Here is a 16702-nt window from a genome sequence, read left to right as displayed (position 1 = left end):
GCATGTGTGTATGTAATCCATGTGCTCAATTAAGAGAGGCATCTGTTGGGTTTATTTCACATTGCCGAGGAAGGACTGCAAGCAGGGAGCATCTGCTCGGCTTTTTGTCAATGGCTTGTTTTTCATAATTTGCTCTACAGGGTGAATGTTTGGGGAGGGGGAGGTGGCATTTTATTTCTGAGTTTCATGTTAAATTTATTTTTTATGGTAGCTGGGGAAATTGGCTGGGATATTCAAGTTAATTTCGTTGTGAAAAGGACTAAAGAGGGAGAAACAAAACCATCCAAAGTAAATAGTATTTAATAGTAACCTTAATAATATGATTAGAAGGACCCTTACGAATCATTGTTTGCAATATTTTAATGACAAGTGAAAATAATTTGTTATGGTGCTTTTTTAATGCCAGTGGGGTTTTAATTTTGTATTGAAAAAAAAAACCTAGCAAATTTTGTTAGATTTTATTCTGGGGAAAGATAGGAAAGGCATCCCATATTCAGATGCTTTTTTTGGCATTTTGTCAACAACAACAAAAAGTCTCGTTTTAAAATAGAGCAGCAGTAGTTTCCTGTTCTTATAGATTTGCTTTTGTGCACTCAGACGTTGGCTGTATTGCACCTAGCTGATCTAGTGAGAGATTTAATTGTCTATAAATGTGTATGCTTCAAAGGCTACTAAACCTGCTAGGAGTGTTTATACAAGTGTGCTTTTTACACTTTTTTTGGCGGAAATGTCCTCCAAAAGGGTGGTGGAGGGTAATGACTTTGTGATGCCCTGGGAGGACACAGCTGCTGGTGTAGCACAGGGAACTCAGGAGGAGAAAGCCTGAAATTCCCCCTAATCCCACAAGTGAAAGACAAATCTTACCCCTTGCAATCAAACAAACAAGAATAAAATCTTACAAATGTAGATGTAGATGATGTGGTAGAGTAACCTGAGGACAAGATTTGGATCTTACTGAAAGTATTTAAAGCAAAGAGATTAAAAAAGATAGTGACTGTATTTTGTTCTGTAAGGGAACCCCAAGCCAGCACATTTATTAAGCCACTTCAAAATGGTATTAAATCTGTATCTTCCATGCCATGAGTTGTCATGAGATAGGAAGAGTGAAGCATTAATAAAAATAACTTTCCTGACAGTTCAGTCCCACACTATAGCAAAAGAATATATATGTATATATGTAATTTAAATGTTATCTATCACAATATAAATATGTATAACATTTCAAAATGTCAGATGAATGCCACTCCGATGAACAACTTTGCTGACATTAGTTAACAGCATAACCATTTTATAAAAAGCAGCTGACATCAGCTGGTGTGCAAAATGTAAATGTAGGCCTGAGTGCAGGGAGCAAGCAAGCGAGCTTACTTCTGGGGGACCTCACTAACTTTGGCTGTCACGGAATAACAGGTGTAAAAGGACAAACCACAATAAACTTTGTAGTAGCAGGAAAGTATTTTCATTGCTTGAAAAAAAAAATAAAATTCAAACTTTGTCATCACATTAAAAACATTACATGAGAAGTAATAAACATATTTACACTTCTGTTTTGATTATAAATATACATTATATACAAAATAATGTTATAAAACGTAGAAAGTTCAGTGCTTCTGATTTTCTTTAAATTACTGAAATACTAGTCTTCAAAATAAACTACAGACAGACAAACTAAAACCCATATTATTGATTTCTGAAGGTCATCTTCAAAGTGGTCCTACGTGGTCAGAGCAGAAGGTCAGTAGTGGACAATATGAAGGGGTCTTGTCTGCACAGTTCAAGGGAGTAGATGGGCTAGTCCAACAACAGGCTTCACAAGGGCAGGAATATCACTGTCTGAGAGATAGCACAGTCCAGGTTTCTTTGAAGAGATGGTGTTTCTCCCTCCTCATTCTGCCCCGTGCCATGGTCTCGTTCACTAGTGTCACAGCACTTTCCACTGGAGTGTCCGGTAGTATTGTGGTAAATATGCATATAAAAAAAGAGCTTCTGCACACCTCTCGTTTCCAGGGACAGGCTTCCCCTTTTCCATGTAGCAGTGGGTGGGTATGAGAGAAACAGGATGAGCCTAGAACCTTCTGACTCTAATCTCCACCTGTCTTGGCAGAGGGCATCTCAGTGGGTGCTTCGCTACTGGGCATTTAGAACTGGGACAAAGGACAGGAGTTGGAGTTTTGCAACCAGATGGAGAAATGGGGGGGGGGTTGTGTCACACTGCTGCTGCTTCTTCAGAAAGTAACAGCTGCGATTCTGAGACTATTTGCAGTAAAATGTGGCACCTAATTCAGAAACACAACATAAACCCCCAAATTCGTGTCAAAATAAGGCAGAGGGGGAGAGAACGAGGAAAGAGGAGAAGTAATGTCTATTCACAATCACTGGTAGTGCAAAGGGCATGAAAACAGCTGAGACAGCTCAGCACATAAAGGTTCTAGGAGCTGATTGATTTTAAACGCATTTGTAAGGCTTTATATAGAGCTAGGATCACGTCTCCTCCTCATCAATGAGGAAGAGGCAGTACACATTCCTTATCACAACTTCACAAAAAGCATGTCCCACAGAGTGGCTTGAGTCAATCAGTTCTCCAAAGCATCACCAAATGAGATGACATGTAAATTCAGCATTCTTCTTTTCTTCCTCCTCTTGCTTCTTACGAAGTCTCCAGTACATGCAGCAGGAGAGAGGAGATGCAAATAGAAGTGTAGCAGAAAGTATCAGCCACTCCTGCCCAGTACTGTTCAGGTAACTGCAGGAAGAGCAGTCAAGTGTCTGTTTGGGTTTGTTAGATTCTCTTGACACATTTTAGGCACTTTTATACCCAGAAAAAAATGGAGACCTCGTTTATATTGTATCCATTATCTGCATAGCAATATGTCTTGCTTCGCACCTTCCATGGCAACATCTGTGACTGTTATGTGCCTCCTCATCTACCAGCACCTCCCATAATCAGAGTTCTGGAAAGCCAGGGGTCTGTCCATGAGGAAATGGCCTCAGCATCTTTTAAAACACCAACTTTTTTAACCTCTCTCTTCCCTCTGCCTCCCCTTTTCTAAAGCCAATGAGATTTCTGGTATCAAATTTCAAACAAGGGCAGTAAGAACAAAAAGGTGTATTGCATCTTTCAGGAAATTCACAGTCTGTCCAGTTCACCCAGTTCCATCCTCCGCCTGAGAGCAGCAAGTTGCATGTAATTAAAAACAGTCCAATCCAGTTCTGAATTGTAAACAATGCAGCAGGAACATCCATCTACTGGCATTACCAAATCTGAGGTGCAAATGGACCGATCTTCAGTCTTATACCTATCAGGATATAAAATAACACCAGGAATGAATGAGAAGGAATCACAGCATACAGAGTAGTACAGAACTAATACACTGTAATTCTTGTATGTCAAACCAAAGCAGTTTAAATCAGACATTACTGAAGTTTAACTCTCAGTGGTCAATGTTTTCAGCTGGGTCCAGAGATAAAGAATCACCAGCACAAAAAAAAAAATAGTCATCTGTCTGATGAGTGACCTCTCTACCTGGACCGAGGGGAAAAATGCTTACATATATGGGTGCTTGATATTAGGGCTCTGTAAAAAGTACATGGTATAGTTAAATAGCTTGTGTTTAGAAGCGTTAAGCCTGAAAGACGTGGAGAGAAGTTTCAGAGGCTGTCACTCTGAAAATAAAAACACTTTCTGGAGATGCCTGACGTAAATTTAGGAGCCTGGCTTCAGTCAGAAAGATCTTTAAAGGAAGATATAGTATTTAGGTCAATTAACGGGAATGAAGCATCTAGCTGTCATTTGTATCTTTGAAAATACTTTCACTTAGTCTTAAACTTTTAATATTGTCGGTTGACTTGTGTTCCAGCTTCCTTTCAAGGGGAAATCTGATATCCACACTGGAAAGGGAGACAGAATCCTGCAGATCTGACTTCACAGATCACTGCTGTATGGCACAGCAAGCTTCTCTTTCCTACGGTCTGAAACTAGTTCCAAAGAAGGCTACACTGAAGAAAGCAGGTATTGGTAAACGCCAAATCGTCATTAACTTCCACTGAGACTTTTTCCAAAGGGTCTTTAATTCTTCAGGAACTAGTTGGTTCCTTACTAGCTTCTTAAAGTCTTGAAAGTTCAGTGTTAGCCCTTACTTCTTTTTGTGCATCCAACGTTTTAATATAACATAAAGATCTAGATGTGTTTATCAATAACAGCATTAACTTCTGTTAGAGAATATTTAGCTGGAGCTTAAATACTGAGAGATTGAAATTACCTCATTACAGACTTCCTAAATGGCTGTTATGCCTATCCACTAATACATTCAGCTACCTTCCATCTTCTGCTGGAAATCTATATCTTTGCCTGTTTCCACAGACCACAGATTTTCCATTGTAGTTACAAGAAAAAGCATGGCTTTACATCAGTGGGCCTAAGAATGATTATTATTTTCATTTTTTCTGACCACCTACTTAAGAAGAACCAATTGTACAATGTGCTGAATTTTTATGGGCTGATGTTCTGTGTTTTCATCTACCACTGACTTATCTAAGCTCAGAATCTCTGGTTCAGTAAAATCAGAGATGCTAATTTCTTTATTTTCCCTTATGTATGCTCTGTGTGGGCCACAGAAGATGAGATGTGAATGTTGGGAACATCATGATCCCTGGAAATAGAGTAACTTTCTCAGATACAATACTAGAGAATAATTTACCCCTTTACTTTGTAAATTTATGCCTGTCCACCTCTGTACTTACTTACCTCTGTGGCTATGATGCACTCATTCCTTTCTTCTGTTATCACAAAGACAGACTGGTACATTGAATCCCTTGGAGAGCATATCGCCGATATCCTGCATTCTGGTTTTTCACTAAGGCAGGGCAGAGAGAAAACAATGTTAGCTGACTAGTAACAAGCCTGACTCTCAAAATCTACCATGAATATGGAGTGGTGGAATGAGATAGCCATGAAGGTGTGGGAGGGAAGTGCAGAGGATCAAATTTCACACTTTCTGTATGCTGTCAGGACATTATACTAGAGACATGGAAGTAAGGAACAGTTACTGTCTTCCTATGCTTCTGCCATGTCCAACCTAACAGAGTTCCTCAGAGCCCTCAGGGTAACAGCCACATGCAGATCCTAGATAAGAACTTCAGTACATGAATCAGAAGACTGATAAGCCAGTGAATACTAGCCCTTTTCTCCTTTTGAAAAGGAGTTATTATTTTAACTCTATCATTCTTCTTGGTAAGCAGATCATCTTGCCTTCTTATTTTTAATCACTATATGCCTTAACCGTTCTTCTTCCAAGATCTATTGAGGAAGGAAAGACACTTCTTAATTTCACCACTGACCTAGCCGCTCCCGGTCCATTTACAGTACCCATACTAGCAGCACCTTGCACAAACACTCCATTTAATTGATAGCTAAGGATATCCCTTGGCTGTGACACACATGATCCAGCATGAAGATTCCTGGTTTTACTCTGTTTTGTTTTGTGTATCATCTGCTTGGGGTTTCTCTTTCCCCCTATTCTCATTTGCTCCTACACTGGTATGAAGAGGAGCGGCTTTAAGAAAGAGTAGAAGAAAGACTGTATTCTCACCTGTGTAGTCGGAGAGGAGACTTCTCTCCTAAACACTTTTCACTTTTGTAATATTTATCTTCTGGTGTCCCTCTACTCGTCAGGTCTTTTACCAGGTTGTAGTCCAGTTTATGATTCTTGGGTTTGTAGTTTGATTTCTCCAGCCCACAGTCCACTTCAAGGTCTTTATTTTTATTGGTGTTTTTGAGCTGGGAAGCTGGAATGAGATTGTCCTTCTGGAAGTCAGAAAGGTTGTTCATTGTCTCCAACTCCTGCTCTGGGTGCATCCTCATCTGCCTGATGACCATTGCTATCATGCAGAACAGTATGAGCAAAGCCACCAGACCCACCCCCATAGATATAGCAATCCAGGGGACTGGTTTAGGAGGAAGTGTAACGGGCACTGAATAAACTGGCAATTCGCAGCGGTTGCCCATGAAGCCAGAAGGACAGTAGCAGACAAAGTTGGCACTATAAAGTCCACTGTAGCATGTGCCTCCATTCTCACACGGCCCAGAAGCACATTCATCTCTGGTTTTGATGTCACAGTTCCTGCCACTGTAGCCTGGCAAACATGTGCAGGTGTAATCGTTGATCAGGTCATGACAAGTTCCCCCATTGGAACATGGGTTTCTGGCACAATCATTGATGTTTATCTCACATTTCTGACCAGAGAAACCAGCCCGACAACGACACACACGAATCTGCCCAAGGTAAAAGCAACTACCATCTGAGGAAAAAAACAGAAAATAAAAATTAGTCTGCAATGGACTTCATTTGGAAATCTAAACCTCTTCTTGATCAGCATTTTATACTACCTCAAGAAGAGGGAAGTTATTTTATAAAACAACTGCACATCTAAAAGTCCATTCTATTTTCTCTAATTGTATCATGATATCTTAAAATTATGCCCCTTCTAAATATGTAATAATTTAGTTCTGCCCTCTTCCCTATCACATGATAAACCTTGTGCATTGTTTTGTTACATAGAAAATGCCAGTGAAAGCCTCCACCCCCCCAACCAGCAAGAGACTAAAATTAGGGTAAATGTGGAATACAGAGGGGGAGAGGGACTAATGTACTAGAGGAAGAGTAGAGGTCAGATTGGATTTCTATCACTTCTGCACTGAAAAGCACAAATGAGTCAAGGACGTAAGATTTTTTGATAAAAAGACTCACCATTTGCACAGGGGTTGCTTGTGCACCTGTCCACTTTTTTTTCACAATTTGACCCTGTGAAGCCGAAAGGGCAAACGCAACTGTAGCTGGCCCCTTGTTCTTTTTCCAAGCATGTGCCACCATTAAAGCACGGAGAATCTATACATGTCAAAGCGCTGTGCTCACAGTGGGTGCCATAGTAGCCAGGGGGACACAGGCAGCGATAACCATTCTCCATATCCTGTAAAACACAACGTTACACCACTGTTATTTAATGACACCAAATGACAGCTGCTTGCATGCTCATTTTTGGTTGGCAGCAAGTGCTGTTCAGTCCCTTCTCATGCACAGCCTGATGTGGCAAAAGTGACATTTGGAAAGTAAACAACTGCAGGCTGGACTGTGAGGGTTGGAGCTGTGAATCATCTGTACTCAGCGTACAGGAGTAATCATGCAGCTACACACACAGAGCAGATGTAGTTGTAGGGAGCCTACAGGCAGCTAGACAAAAACACTGCTAACACCACTACTGTCTAATGGGATCCCTGAGGTCCTCCTAGAGCAGAATGGTATGTGTTGTTGACATACACAGCTGTCATCAGGCCATTTATCCTCAGCCTGAGAGCCCTTTTTTTATTTTACAGAGGTTTAAGTTGCTTTGGCTTGGGTAAGTCCCACCACTTAGATCATAACTAAACTGTTTCTTCATTCAAGTACTGTATGTCCAAGGCCTTGGGAGAAGGGAGGTGGGGTCTTGTGCCATTAGCTTTAATCTAAACATGCAACAGATTACATTTGATATCTATAATCAATCAGTCTTTACCATTCCATCATTGGTAAAGAATCTATCATTGACTGGGTCCGAAAACATGCTGAAATACTAAGCCGCAGGAATCTAAAAGAGCGGGATCCTATTTCACAGAAAGTTTCAGGTGCTTGCCCCCATATTGTCTGACACTACCCTCCCATAGCAAAAAGCAGTTTTCTTTTATTTGCTACTAACATACAGAGTTAGTGCATTTCTCTATGAACTGTGGTTTGAGAAGCTTATTTTTAACAGATCTGCTCTCTCACCAACCTTGGATCTTGCCAAGTTCTCATAATGGCTGCCACAGAAACCTAAGGATCAGTTGACTAGTTCTAATCTAGATGATACATCTCCTCCTGTAACAGACTTCCTCCCGTGACACCTCTCGGAAAGGGTTCAGTATGATAGTTGTGAGCGTCAGTAATGAACCTGTGTCCTATCAAATTCCCATTATGTTGTTACAGAACCATTTCTGAAAAGGTATACTGGGGTTTGCTTCACATAAAGACTTTACATTTAAAATGCCCCTACCGTGCAACTACCGCCATTCCTACAGGGATTGCTGTCACACTCGCTGATCTCATGTTCACAGTCAACACCAGTGAAGCCGGGCTTGCATGCACAGGTGTAGCTGCCCTGGCCAGTGTTCATGCAAGTTGCTCCGTTTTTGCATGGTCTGTGGTGAGTGCAGTAGTTCAGATCTGCAAAGATACCAGGAGTTAGAGAACACAGCTTTGACAGCTGAGAAAAGATACACAAAAAACCTGCACCGTAGTCAACAAAAAAGACACAATTTCCAATAAAGCATATCATTTTGCTATCAACAGGAATACTGGAGATTATTATCCAGGTTATTATCAGTAATAATCAGATGTCTCAGATTATCAGTGATTTTAGATATTTCTCCATATCCATCACTGTAATACGTGAGCTCTGAATTTTGAGAGAGCTGGCAAAAATTTAACTTTCCTAGTGCTTTGCTATACCCTCTCTCTTTTGTGGACTTAAAACCATTAGCTGCAATGGGATTTAGGGGCCAAATTGGAAAAGTTACTTCATAAGTGTGTGTTCTCTGGAAGATATGCCACAGCACTATAGATAATTTGTGTATAACATGTCGCATACTAAAACAGTGAGCCCCACCTTTAAAAGGTGTGTGCGCTGATGCACATTCTGGAGAGGCACAGAGGGAAAAAAAAAGATGTTTTGGCTTAGAGATTTAAACAAACACTAGAAAACTTTTATTGTTTATTTATCATATTTTCCTTTTATGGATGTTAGTACATTAAACTGTCAAATGCCCTGCCAAGCTCGACAGTTTTCTTTTTTTTTTCCTCCTTTAAATTTGAGACAGAGGTTAAGCACAAAAGTTCATAGGACATAAGTAGAAAAACTTTATTATCTCTATAAATACCATAGAGTAATTGGAAGACAACTGGTTAATAAATAACTACAAGCAGAAAAAAAATCTGCAACTTTACTTTTCCTGCTTAATTCAGACTTTGCCATCTTAATCCTATAACTGTCCTGAAAACACTTAGCCTGCTTTGAGCACTTAATGATCTCAGTGCCAGCAGTGCATATACGGCCTTGAGGACATGACTGCTCAGCTGGCTATGGTTCAGTGATTCAGTGAGTTGAATAGGTGGAAGTGGTCTGGTGTACCTTAAAATGGAACCTGTACTTTTCATTCTTGCTTATATGATTTTTCTCTCATGCTCCAGACTTATCACATGAGTTAACTTCCTTGTATGCAAAATAAGGAAGGCCCAAATGATGGTGTTTACTGCTGCTAGAAACTGTTTAGTAAATTTTTACAGTTGTACAGGGAATAAGTTAAACTTAGCTTGAGCAGGCAGAAAACTCGCCTGTTCAACACTCATCCAGATTGTTAGGTATTTTTCCAAGACAAAGACTTCTTTTGCAAGAGAAAAACTGCACCTACCAAAAAGGTTTCCTTGTTTTCTAACAAAATTACTACAACTACAAGAATTGTATCTGAGGCAGCAGTGGCACAAAATGATGCCCATGAACATGTACCTTGTGGAAATTTAATTCTAGATCCAATGGGTCCGTACTGACGAGTACCCAGTCCAGATATGTAAGTGCAACCTTCAGAACTAACCTTGATCACAGAAGAGGCCACCCCATCCTTCATCACATATGCACTGCCACTGTGTTTTACAAGTCCCGTGACGGCAGCCTATATGGGGTATGCATTCATCACAGTAGCGGCCTTGCCAACCAGGACGGCAGCTAGAAGAAAAGTCAAATTAAAACATTAATGACATGGAGAAGAGTTTAAGTTTCTATTGCAAGGACACATTTTAACTGATGTTCACATTGCAATTGCCATCTACTCACATGCACTCTCCAGGCTTGTTGCAATATCCATTCTGTTCAGTACATCCGGCCAGACAGATGGCTGGAAAGAGAACATAAAAAAGCATAAATGTTTAGGTAAATACACATGGCACTGCAGAACACACTTCTAAAGGATAAATGCCAGCTTTAAAGAAACATTTTGAAAAAACAGTTCTGCACTTTCAAAGCTTTGTTTCAAAACTTCTTGGTACGGGGAGTTCTGGAGCAGGAGGAAGTGAACGAGGAGAGCCAACACTTGACAAATTGTCCTGTAGTTTTTCTGTTTATGCAACAAACATGAACTCTTGCAAGAAAAGGAGCAAGAGAAGGCGGCTTTGGCTAGTGCTAGTGAAAGACTGAGTAAACCCAACGGGATCCTGAGCTCAGAGTAAAGATTCCTGCTATGACACCACAACACCTGCCTCATATACTCTGGCAGCAGGAATGGTGGAAGTATGTGTGTGAGCAAGCTGCTAGCCTTTTACCTTGGAATACTGCTATTTAGGGCTATCAGCCAAGATTGCCTTCCCTGCTAGCTCGCTCTTTGCTGTTAAGGCTCGCAGAGGTGCAGCACAGACTTTGTGGTTGCAGCCAAAGAGGGCAAAGTCCTCAGGGCACAACTTTGTCTCTCCAGGCAGGGAGTGGAGAGGTCGGCGTGAAAACATGTCCCGGGAGGTGGGAGGCCTCTGTGAGCCTTCCAGCCCCGCCGGACGCCCGCGGTGCTGCCCGTCCCGCCCCGCTCCCCGCGGTGGGTACTCACGGTCGGCGCAGTACTCGCCGGCCCAGCCGGGCAGGCAGGCCAGGCTGCCGTCCGCCGCGCACACGTAGTGCCCGAACCGGTCGTCGCGGCGCTTGCAGAGGCGGGAGCAGCTCTCGCCGTAGTAGTTCTCGCTGCAGACCACGCGGTAGGAGTAGCGCAGCTGGGTCAGTGGGCCCTGGTGCACGTCCTGCGACCAGTCCTCGCCCACCGACAGCGACCGCTGGATCGACACCTGGCTGATGAGCCACTCCTCCGGGGGCGGCAGGGAGCCTGCGGGAGAGCGGGTGCGGGTCAGTGACTGCGGCCGCCTGCAGCGCCCCGCGCCGCGGAGACCGCCCCGAACCACCCCGCCGCTCCCGGGGTACTCCGCTAGCACGTGTATATATATATATATATATATATATATATTCATACATACATATACAAAGGCACGCGTGTGGCTATGAATGCATGGAAGGGTACGAAAAGGTGGGCACCGGGGTGTGCAAATCCCAGCCGAGGGGGCTCAGCCGAGGGGCCTGTGAAAGCGAGGGCTGCTGTGGAATATCCTTTTCCTCTCCGCTCAGAAAAACATCCCAAAGCCATTATTCCTTTCCAAAGGGCGGAATTCGAGCAAGGTGTAAAATACAGGAAAAGGCGGCCGGGGCTCGCTGGCAAGCTCCCGGCTTTCTCACCGCAGCCCGCCTCGCTTTCCCACGCCAAAAATAAACCGGAGGAAACGCAATTGTGTTGGAGATTAGGCTGGGGCAGAATCAAAGCGGCCCCTGATGGATATCGTTGGGGGACCGGCTCCTGATGGTGGGATAAAGCCAGCCGTGGAGTTATAGTATAAACAGCTGAGCCGGGGGGGGCGTTTCGGGATGGGGGGGGGGGGACGGGCACTCGGGACGGGGCCCAGCGGCGCTCCCGCCGCGCGAGCTCCCCCTGCCGGCGGCGCGCGGCAATATTCACCTTCCGGCAGGTAGTTGGCAGGCGCGTGCCAGGCCTGGATGATCAGGGAGAAGGTTCCCTGCGGGAAAGAAACCAGCGTCAGCCCCGCACCTCACCGCACCCCCGCACCCTGCCCCTGCCCTGCCCCGCATTTGTGGGGTCCCGCATTTGTGCTCTCTCCCCACGACTACACGCTTCCCTCCTTTAGACCACGGATACACATCCCCACCTTCAACCGCCCCCCCCCCCCAGCCCCTTGACTTATTTCACTTAATAACATTGATTATCCCAAGTGCTTCTGGTCTGGATGAGTTTTTTCATCGCTCATTTTTTCCCCTCTTTTTTTTTTTTTTTTTTTTTTAAAGGAAGTTCTGGAAGTAAGTCTAAAGGCGAAAGTAGTTTGTTTACATTACAGGTTATAAGCGCGCCGCGGTTAGCCTGCTCTTGCCACCCTCCTGCCCCACCATCGCAATCGGGTTTAAAGCAGAATCTCACCGGCCACGTGAAGTTAAAGGGCAGCTTAATGGGGCTGTCAAATCTCTCTGTATCCTTGATGCTGAAGGAGTTTATTCCCAGAACCGGGGTGATGATGCTGCCGAAAGTGCAGGAACCCGGGGAGACCACTGCCTGAAAATGCTTCAAACAAACGCGAAAGAAGGTCCTGCAGTGGGGGGAGCAGGGCTTCCCGCTGGCCAGAGACCCGTGGCTATTCACGAATTCGTGCAGCTCCAGCTGGAAGACGCCAGAGCCGGACACCCTCTGCACAAAGGGGAGACACACAAAACAGCCAAATCAGACCTTACCCGGCTTTGCCATGCAAACTTGCTCTCATCACCCACTTTACATTTCGCGAACCCTTTTTTTTTTTTTTTCGATGTGCGATTACCTGCTGCAAAATCGTTAACAGAAACGTCAAGCCAAAGATGCGCAAGGCTGTCATCCTTGTGTTATTCGAGGTTTCAGTTCTTAGTGGGTTTAGTTTTCCTTCTGTATTCCTCAAATGGTCCAAGCAAGTGCTTTCTCGGTCGAGGGAGAAAAGAGAGGCGTCACGCCGATTCTCCTGGAGCAACCTGCTTTTCAAAATATTCCCCGAGCGCGAGCAGAAATCGGAAGATAAAATCCAGGTGTCGATCCGTTCCCTTCTGGGAATTAATCCTGCAGCCAGCCGCCGACCTCTGATCGCTGTCGTCGCCTTTATAAACTCCAGAGTCGGGTGGGTTTGGTGAGAGACGCGGAGGGGAGTGCTTAGTGTGGAACCGCTCCTCCTTTAACCGGTGCTAACAGCGCTCAGTAAATGGAAAACTTGCTTGGCTTCGAGCTGTTTATATAGTTGCCTCGCATCCTCACAAGCTCATTATGTAAACTGTCAGTCAGACTCACGGGCGATCCCTCCCCTTTTCCATCTTTCCCTTCTGGAAAAAAGAACCAAATGTTGCGGAGAGCCCTCATATCCCGAATTAATACCCTGCTGCTGCCGCCGCCGCCGCCGCCGCCGCTGCCGCGCTGCCCGCCGAGGAGCCGAGCTGATTACGAACAAGCCGAGCATCTGTTGAGATATTTACGGCGCTCACACTGGGAGAAAGAGTTCCCTCGAAAATCAGACGCCTCTCCACAGGGCAGCTCTCTACGGCGGCCGAACAATAGAGAATGAAATGTTTTAAAACCACGCTTGTTAGTTAGTTAGTTAGTTTGTTTGTTGCCCCCATCTCCACGCGTGTCCCCCTCCCCCGGCCGTTCCTCGGGGCGGCGGGACGGGGCGGCGCGGCTGCCTGCAGCCGCGGCCGGGCCGGCAGGCAGGAGCTGCCCTGCCCGCCGAGGGCTGGCCCCGGCCAGAAAGCAAAAGTAAAACGGTGCTTGCCAGGCAGGCGGGCACCGGCACGGCCTCGCCGCCGCCCCCGGGGCGCAGCTCCCGGCTCCGAGGGCGCCCGTGCCGCAGGCCGGCCCGGCCTCATTCCTGACACCGGATAACGGAGCCTACCGAGGAAGGGGGCGAGCGGGACGAGTGACGGCAGGGAGGCGGGCACGGCGGGGATCGGCAGGCGCTCGGTCGCCCTTCCGAAATCGGTGGCGAACGAGCGCTCCAGCGAGGTGGCCGGGGTTGACAGCAGGGACCGAGCTGAGTTTTCCCGGGGCTGCCCTGGCTCCCAAAAACATGGGCAAGGGGTAGACTCGGGCGCCTGCAGGCAAGCGGGGCGGGAGCGGGAGCGGGGCCGCGGGCCGTGTCTGGCCGCCTGGCCGCGGCCGGGTTGCGGTCTGGCGTGTGCCATAAAGCCCTTGGCCTGATTGCAGCGTGCGCTTATTGTTGGGTCGCGTGTCCCTCATTAAAGCCAAGCACAGAGAAGGCCTTTCATGTGGCTTTTTATTTCAGCTTGTTAAATGGATGGGAGGCCGGAGGGGGGAGGGAGAGATAAACCCTCAGCTGTATGGTAATGAGGTCTTGCCACCTTTCTGCCAGCGCCCGGCGCGCCAGGCTGCGGGTCTCCGCGGCGTGGGTCACCTGGGGAGCAACGCGGGGCGTAGCGCGCTGCCGCTCCCCTTCCGCCCCTCTGCTCTCCCAAAGGGTCTGTTCTCGCGGCGTTACCTCCCCACTTTGAGCTGTTTTGGGGGGGATTAGGAAAGCCGGGGATCTGGCTCGTTTGGAGGCGAGGTATCACGGGGAGAGCACACCCCAGTCAAACTTCCTAGGCCGTCCTGCTCCCTCGTGCGTTTAATAAAGCCGCCGCTCTCTCTGGAAACCTGCTTCGTCCCAGGATGTGGTTAGGGCCCAAACGCCCGGGGTATCACCAGGAGGGCACGACACGGCTTCGTGGAAAATAGCCAAGCTTTCTGCGGGGGAAAGCCACGGGCACCGCCGCCGTGGACTGGTTTGGGGAGGAGACCAGGCTAGGAATAGGGGTCGCCTCCAAAAGGGGATTAAAACTTCTCCCGGTCCCCACTGCGCCTGTAAAAGCCGGAGCCGGGGGAGCACAAACTCTGGCAATGTCGAGAGGCTGCACTCGGGGCCGGGCACCATGGGTTTGGCTCCGTCCGGAGTAGCTGGGCTGTCGCCTCGGATACGTGTTTGTGCGGACGGGAGCCGTGTCCGTGGTGAAGATAAACCGCAAGGCAGAGGCACAGGCGAAGATCTCTTTTGTCTCTGCCTCGTAAACAAGTGGGAAGGAGGAATGTGTCGCCGCTGATGAACTCGGAATTTTGCAGCGATCCACCCGGCCAGATCCCGGCTTTACCAGCAGCAGCGTCAACTGTCAAAATCAAATCTGATGCTAATAGCTTCGGTACTAAATAAAATGAGAGGCCAGATAACATCAGTGCTTGATAAATGGTAATGAGTGTCTAACCTAGGGGAACAGAAGGGCTGTGGGGCTCTTTAATTCAGTATTGAAAGGCTAGCTGGGTACTGCAGGCTCTAGCAGATGTTAGTATGTGTGTGTTTTGATTTTTGACTTGTATTGGACGTTTATTAGGCTAACCAGAGCCACCCCACGCATGGCCACTTGGTCCAGGCACCATCTGGCACAAGCAGGGCGGCGTGCAAGAATAGGGCCTTGCTTTGGTGCTGAGGATCCACAGGCAGCATCTACCATATGGACCCGGAGCTAATGTAGGTTAAAGCAAGACAAGCTGATCTCTGCTTTTCACAGCTCCGCCAAACCTCTCTGCCATCCTGGCGGTGTGCACCTTGGCAGCTGGAGAAGAGCTCTCACCTCTGCCTTCCCCCAAACCTGACAAGAGGCGTGTAAGCCCCCCAAGCACTCCCCAGCCCGTTCAGCTGCCTTTGGATGGCCACTGTTTTTCGAGTCAAGCTTTGCACCAGCTTTGCTTGTTGCCGGCAGGAGCAGAAGTTGCTCCAGCTCCCCACGTGCTGTCGTCCCGCAAAACAAATATTTTCAGAAGCTCGAGAGAGTGGGGCAAAACAGACATAAAATCCTCCTCGATAGTCCAGACCATTATTTTGATTGCAGCTATAAAAAGAGTCCATAATAAAATAATAAAATAATAACCGGGGAATATAATAAACCACCTGCTGCATGTTGACACACACGCACAGGGAGTTCAGAAAAAAAAAAAAGTTGCATTAATAGTATCAAACAGGTGAGCCTGAAAGTCGGCCGAGAGCAGATTAGAAGTGCAAGTCTTGCAAACTCTTTCCTGTGCCCAACACACCATCCTGGTTTCTTGGAGAGGCACAGCGCATCCACCTTGTCCAAGATCCTCGGCTCAGTTGAGGGGCGCTGGTCCCCGGGACGGGGGGGAAAGCCCGCAGAGTCCCCGGCTTTTCCAAGGGGCGGCAGCGGGGTGCCCGCAGTCCCTGTCGGGATGCTAGGCACTGATAGGACCGGACCTGCCCAGTGGTCGCCGTCTCCCCGTCCTTTCCACCCTGCTACCTCTCTCTCCAGCTCACTTACTCGAGGTCAGGGCTCTTCCCCCCCCCCTCTTTCGCGCCTCATTTGCTGCCGGTTTATCTGCAGGCTGGCCCGGCTCAGCATACGCGTGGCCGGGCCAAACGCATCTCGCTAACGAGACAACGTTAATTAATTCCGGGCGGGTGAAAGTTGCCAGCCTGCCCAAGCCATCCCTCCCCCCAAGCCCTCGTGCCAGGCTGCCCTCCTCCGTTCCCGGGATGTGCCCGAGCTCCCCCACGGCCGCCCGTGTCCTGCTGCTCTCAGGCTGCCAGACCCCAGGAAAGGATATCGCCCAAACTGTCCCAGCCAGGAGCAACTGCATCGCACCTCCCGCCATCAGTCCCACCTTTCCCTCTTTCTTGAAGGCTCTGTGCTTTCTAAGAATCTGCCCGCCAGACCCACGGCCGTAAGCGGCTCCCGGTAATGTCGCAGCCACCGTGAGCTTTCTACGTGGCTTCTGCAGGGCTGCTTTTAAGGTCCTGCAGTTACGGAGCACCCGTACCTGCAGCTAGGGCAGGACCTGTCTGATGCTCCGGCTGCACTGTCGTGCCACCCGGGGTTTTTGGAAGGGGACACGTCCGAGCTGTCCCAGCATTTCCTGTGTCCCAGGTGTCCCAGGCTGTCCCCTAAGGCAACACGAAGCCGGAGCCAGGCTGGCAGGGCTTCTCGGCCGGATCAAGCTTGGGTGGGGGCGTCCTGCGTCTTCCCCTTT

At 47.3% G+C, this 16702-nt stretch overlaps 1 protein-coding gene across 2 annotated transcripts; it reads right to left on the bottom strand.

Annotated features, from left to right (window-relative positions):
• Positions 1-1443: 1443 nt before the first annotated feature.
• Positions 1444-13520, bottom strand: DLL4 (delta like canonical Notch ligand 4). 2 transcript variants are annotated; one of them, XM_064658052.1, is made up of 11 exons: positions 12474-13517; positions 12083-12346; positions 11609-11666; positions 10658-10927; positions 9898-9958; positions 9659-9789; positions 8065-8234; positions 6747-6966; positions 5589-6297; positions 4745-4853; positions 1444-3296 (listed from the first exon to the last, which is right to left on the bottom strand). In XM_064658052.1, the coding sequence occupies exons 1-11, from the start codon at positions 12525-12527 to the stop codon at positions 3291-3293; spliced, it is 2052 nt and encodes a 683-aa protein (XP_064514122.1). In that variant the 5' UTR covers positions 12528-13517; the 3' UTR covers positions 1444-3290. The 2 variants fall into 2 exon arrangements, with proteins under 2 accessions (XP_064514122.1, XP_064514121.1); XM_064658051.1 differs by lacking the exon at positions 1444-3296 and having other exon boundaries at positions 3315-4853; positions 12474-13520.
• Between the last annotated feature and the right edge of the window lie 3182 nt (positions 13521-16702).

This window comes from Pseudopipra pipra, chromosome 6, assembly GCF_036250125.1.
Source record: "Pseudopipra pipra isolate bDixPip1 chromosome 6, bDixPip1.hap1, whole genome shotgun sequence".
Classification (NCBI taxonomy): domain Eukaryota; kingdom Metazoa; phylum Chordata; class Aves; order Passeriformes; family Pipridae; genus Pseudopipra; species Pseudopipra pipra.
The sequence above is the reverse complement of the archived record's forward strand: the minus strand, read 5'-3'. Positions and strand labels throughout refer to the sequence as shown.

Bases quoted from the DNA above. Each gene is read 5' to 3' on its own strand.
- DLL4 (XM_064658051.1), bottom strand. From the start codon at position 12,527: ATGACAGCCTTGCGCATCTTTGGCTTGACGTTTCTGTTAACGATTTTG. The intron at 12,347-12,473 runs GTAATCGCACAT...CCCTTTGTGCAG, and splicing joins TGTTAACGATTTTGCAGCAG to AGGGTGTCCGGCTCTGGCGT. The intron at 4,854-5,588 runs GTGAGAATACAG...GCCCTGCCTTAG, and splicing joins TCTCCTCTCCGACTACACAG to TGAAAAACCAGAATGCAGGA.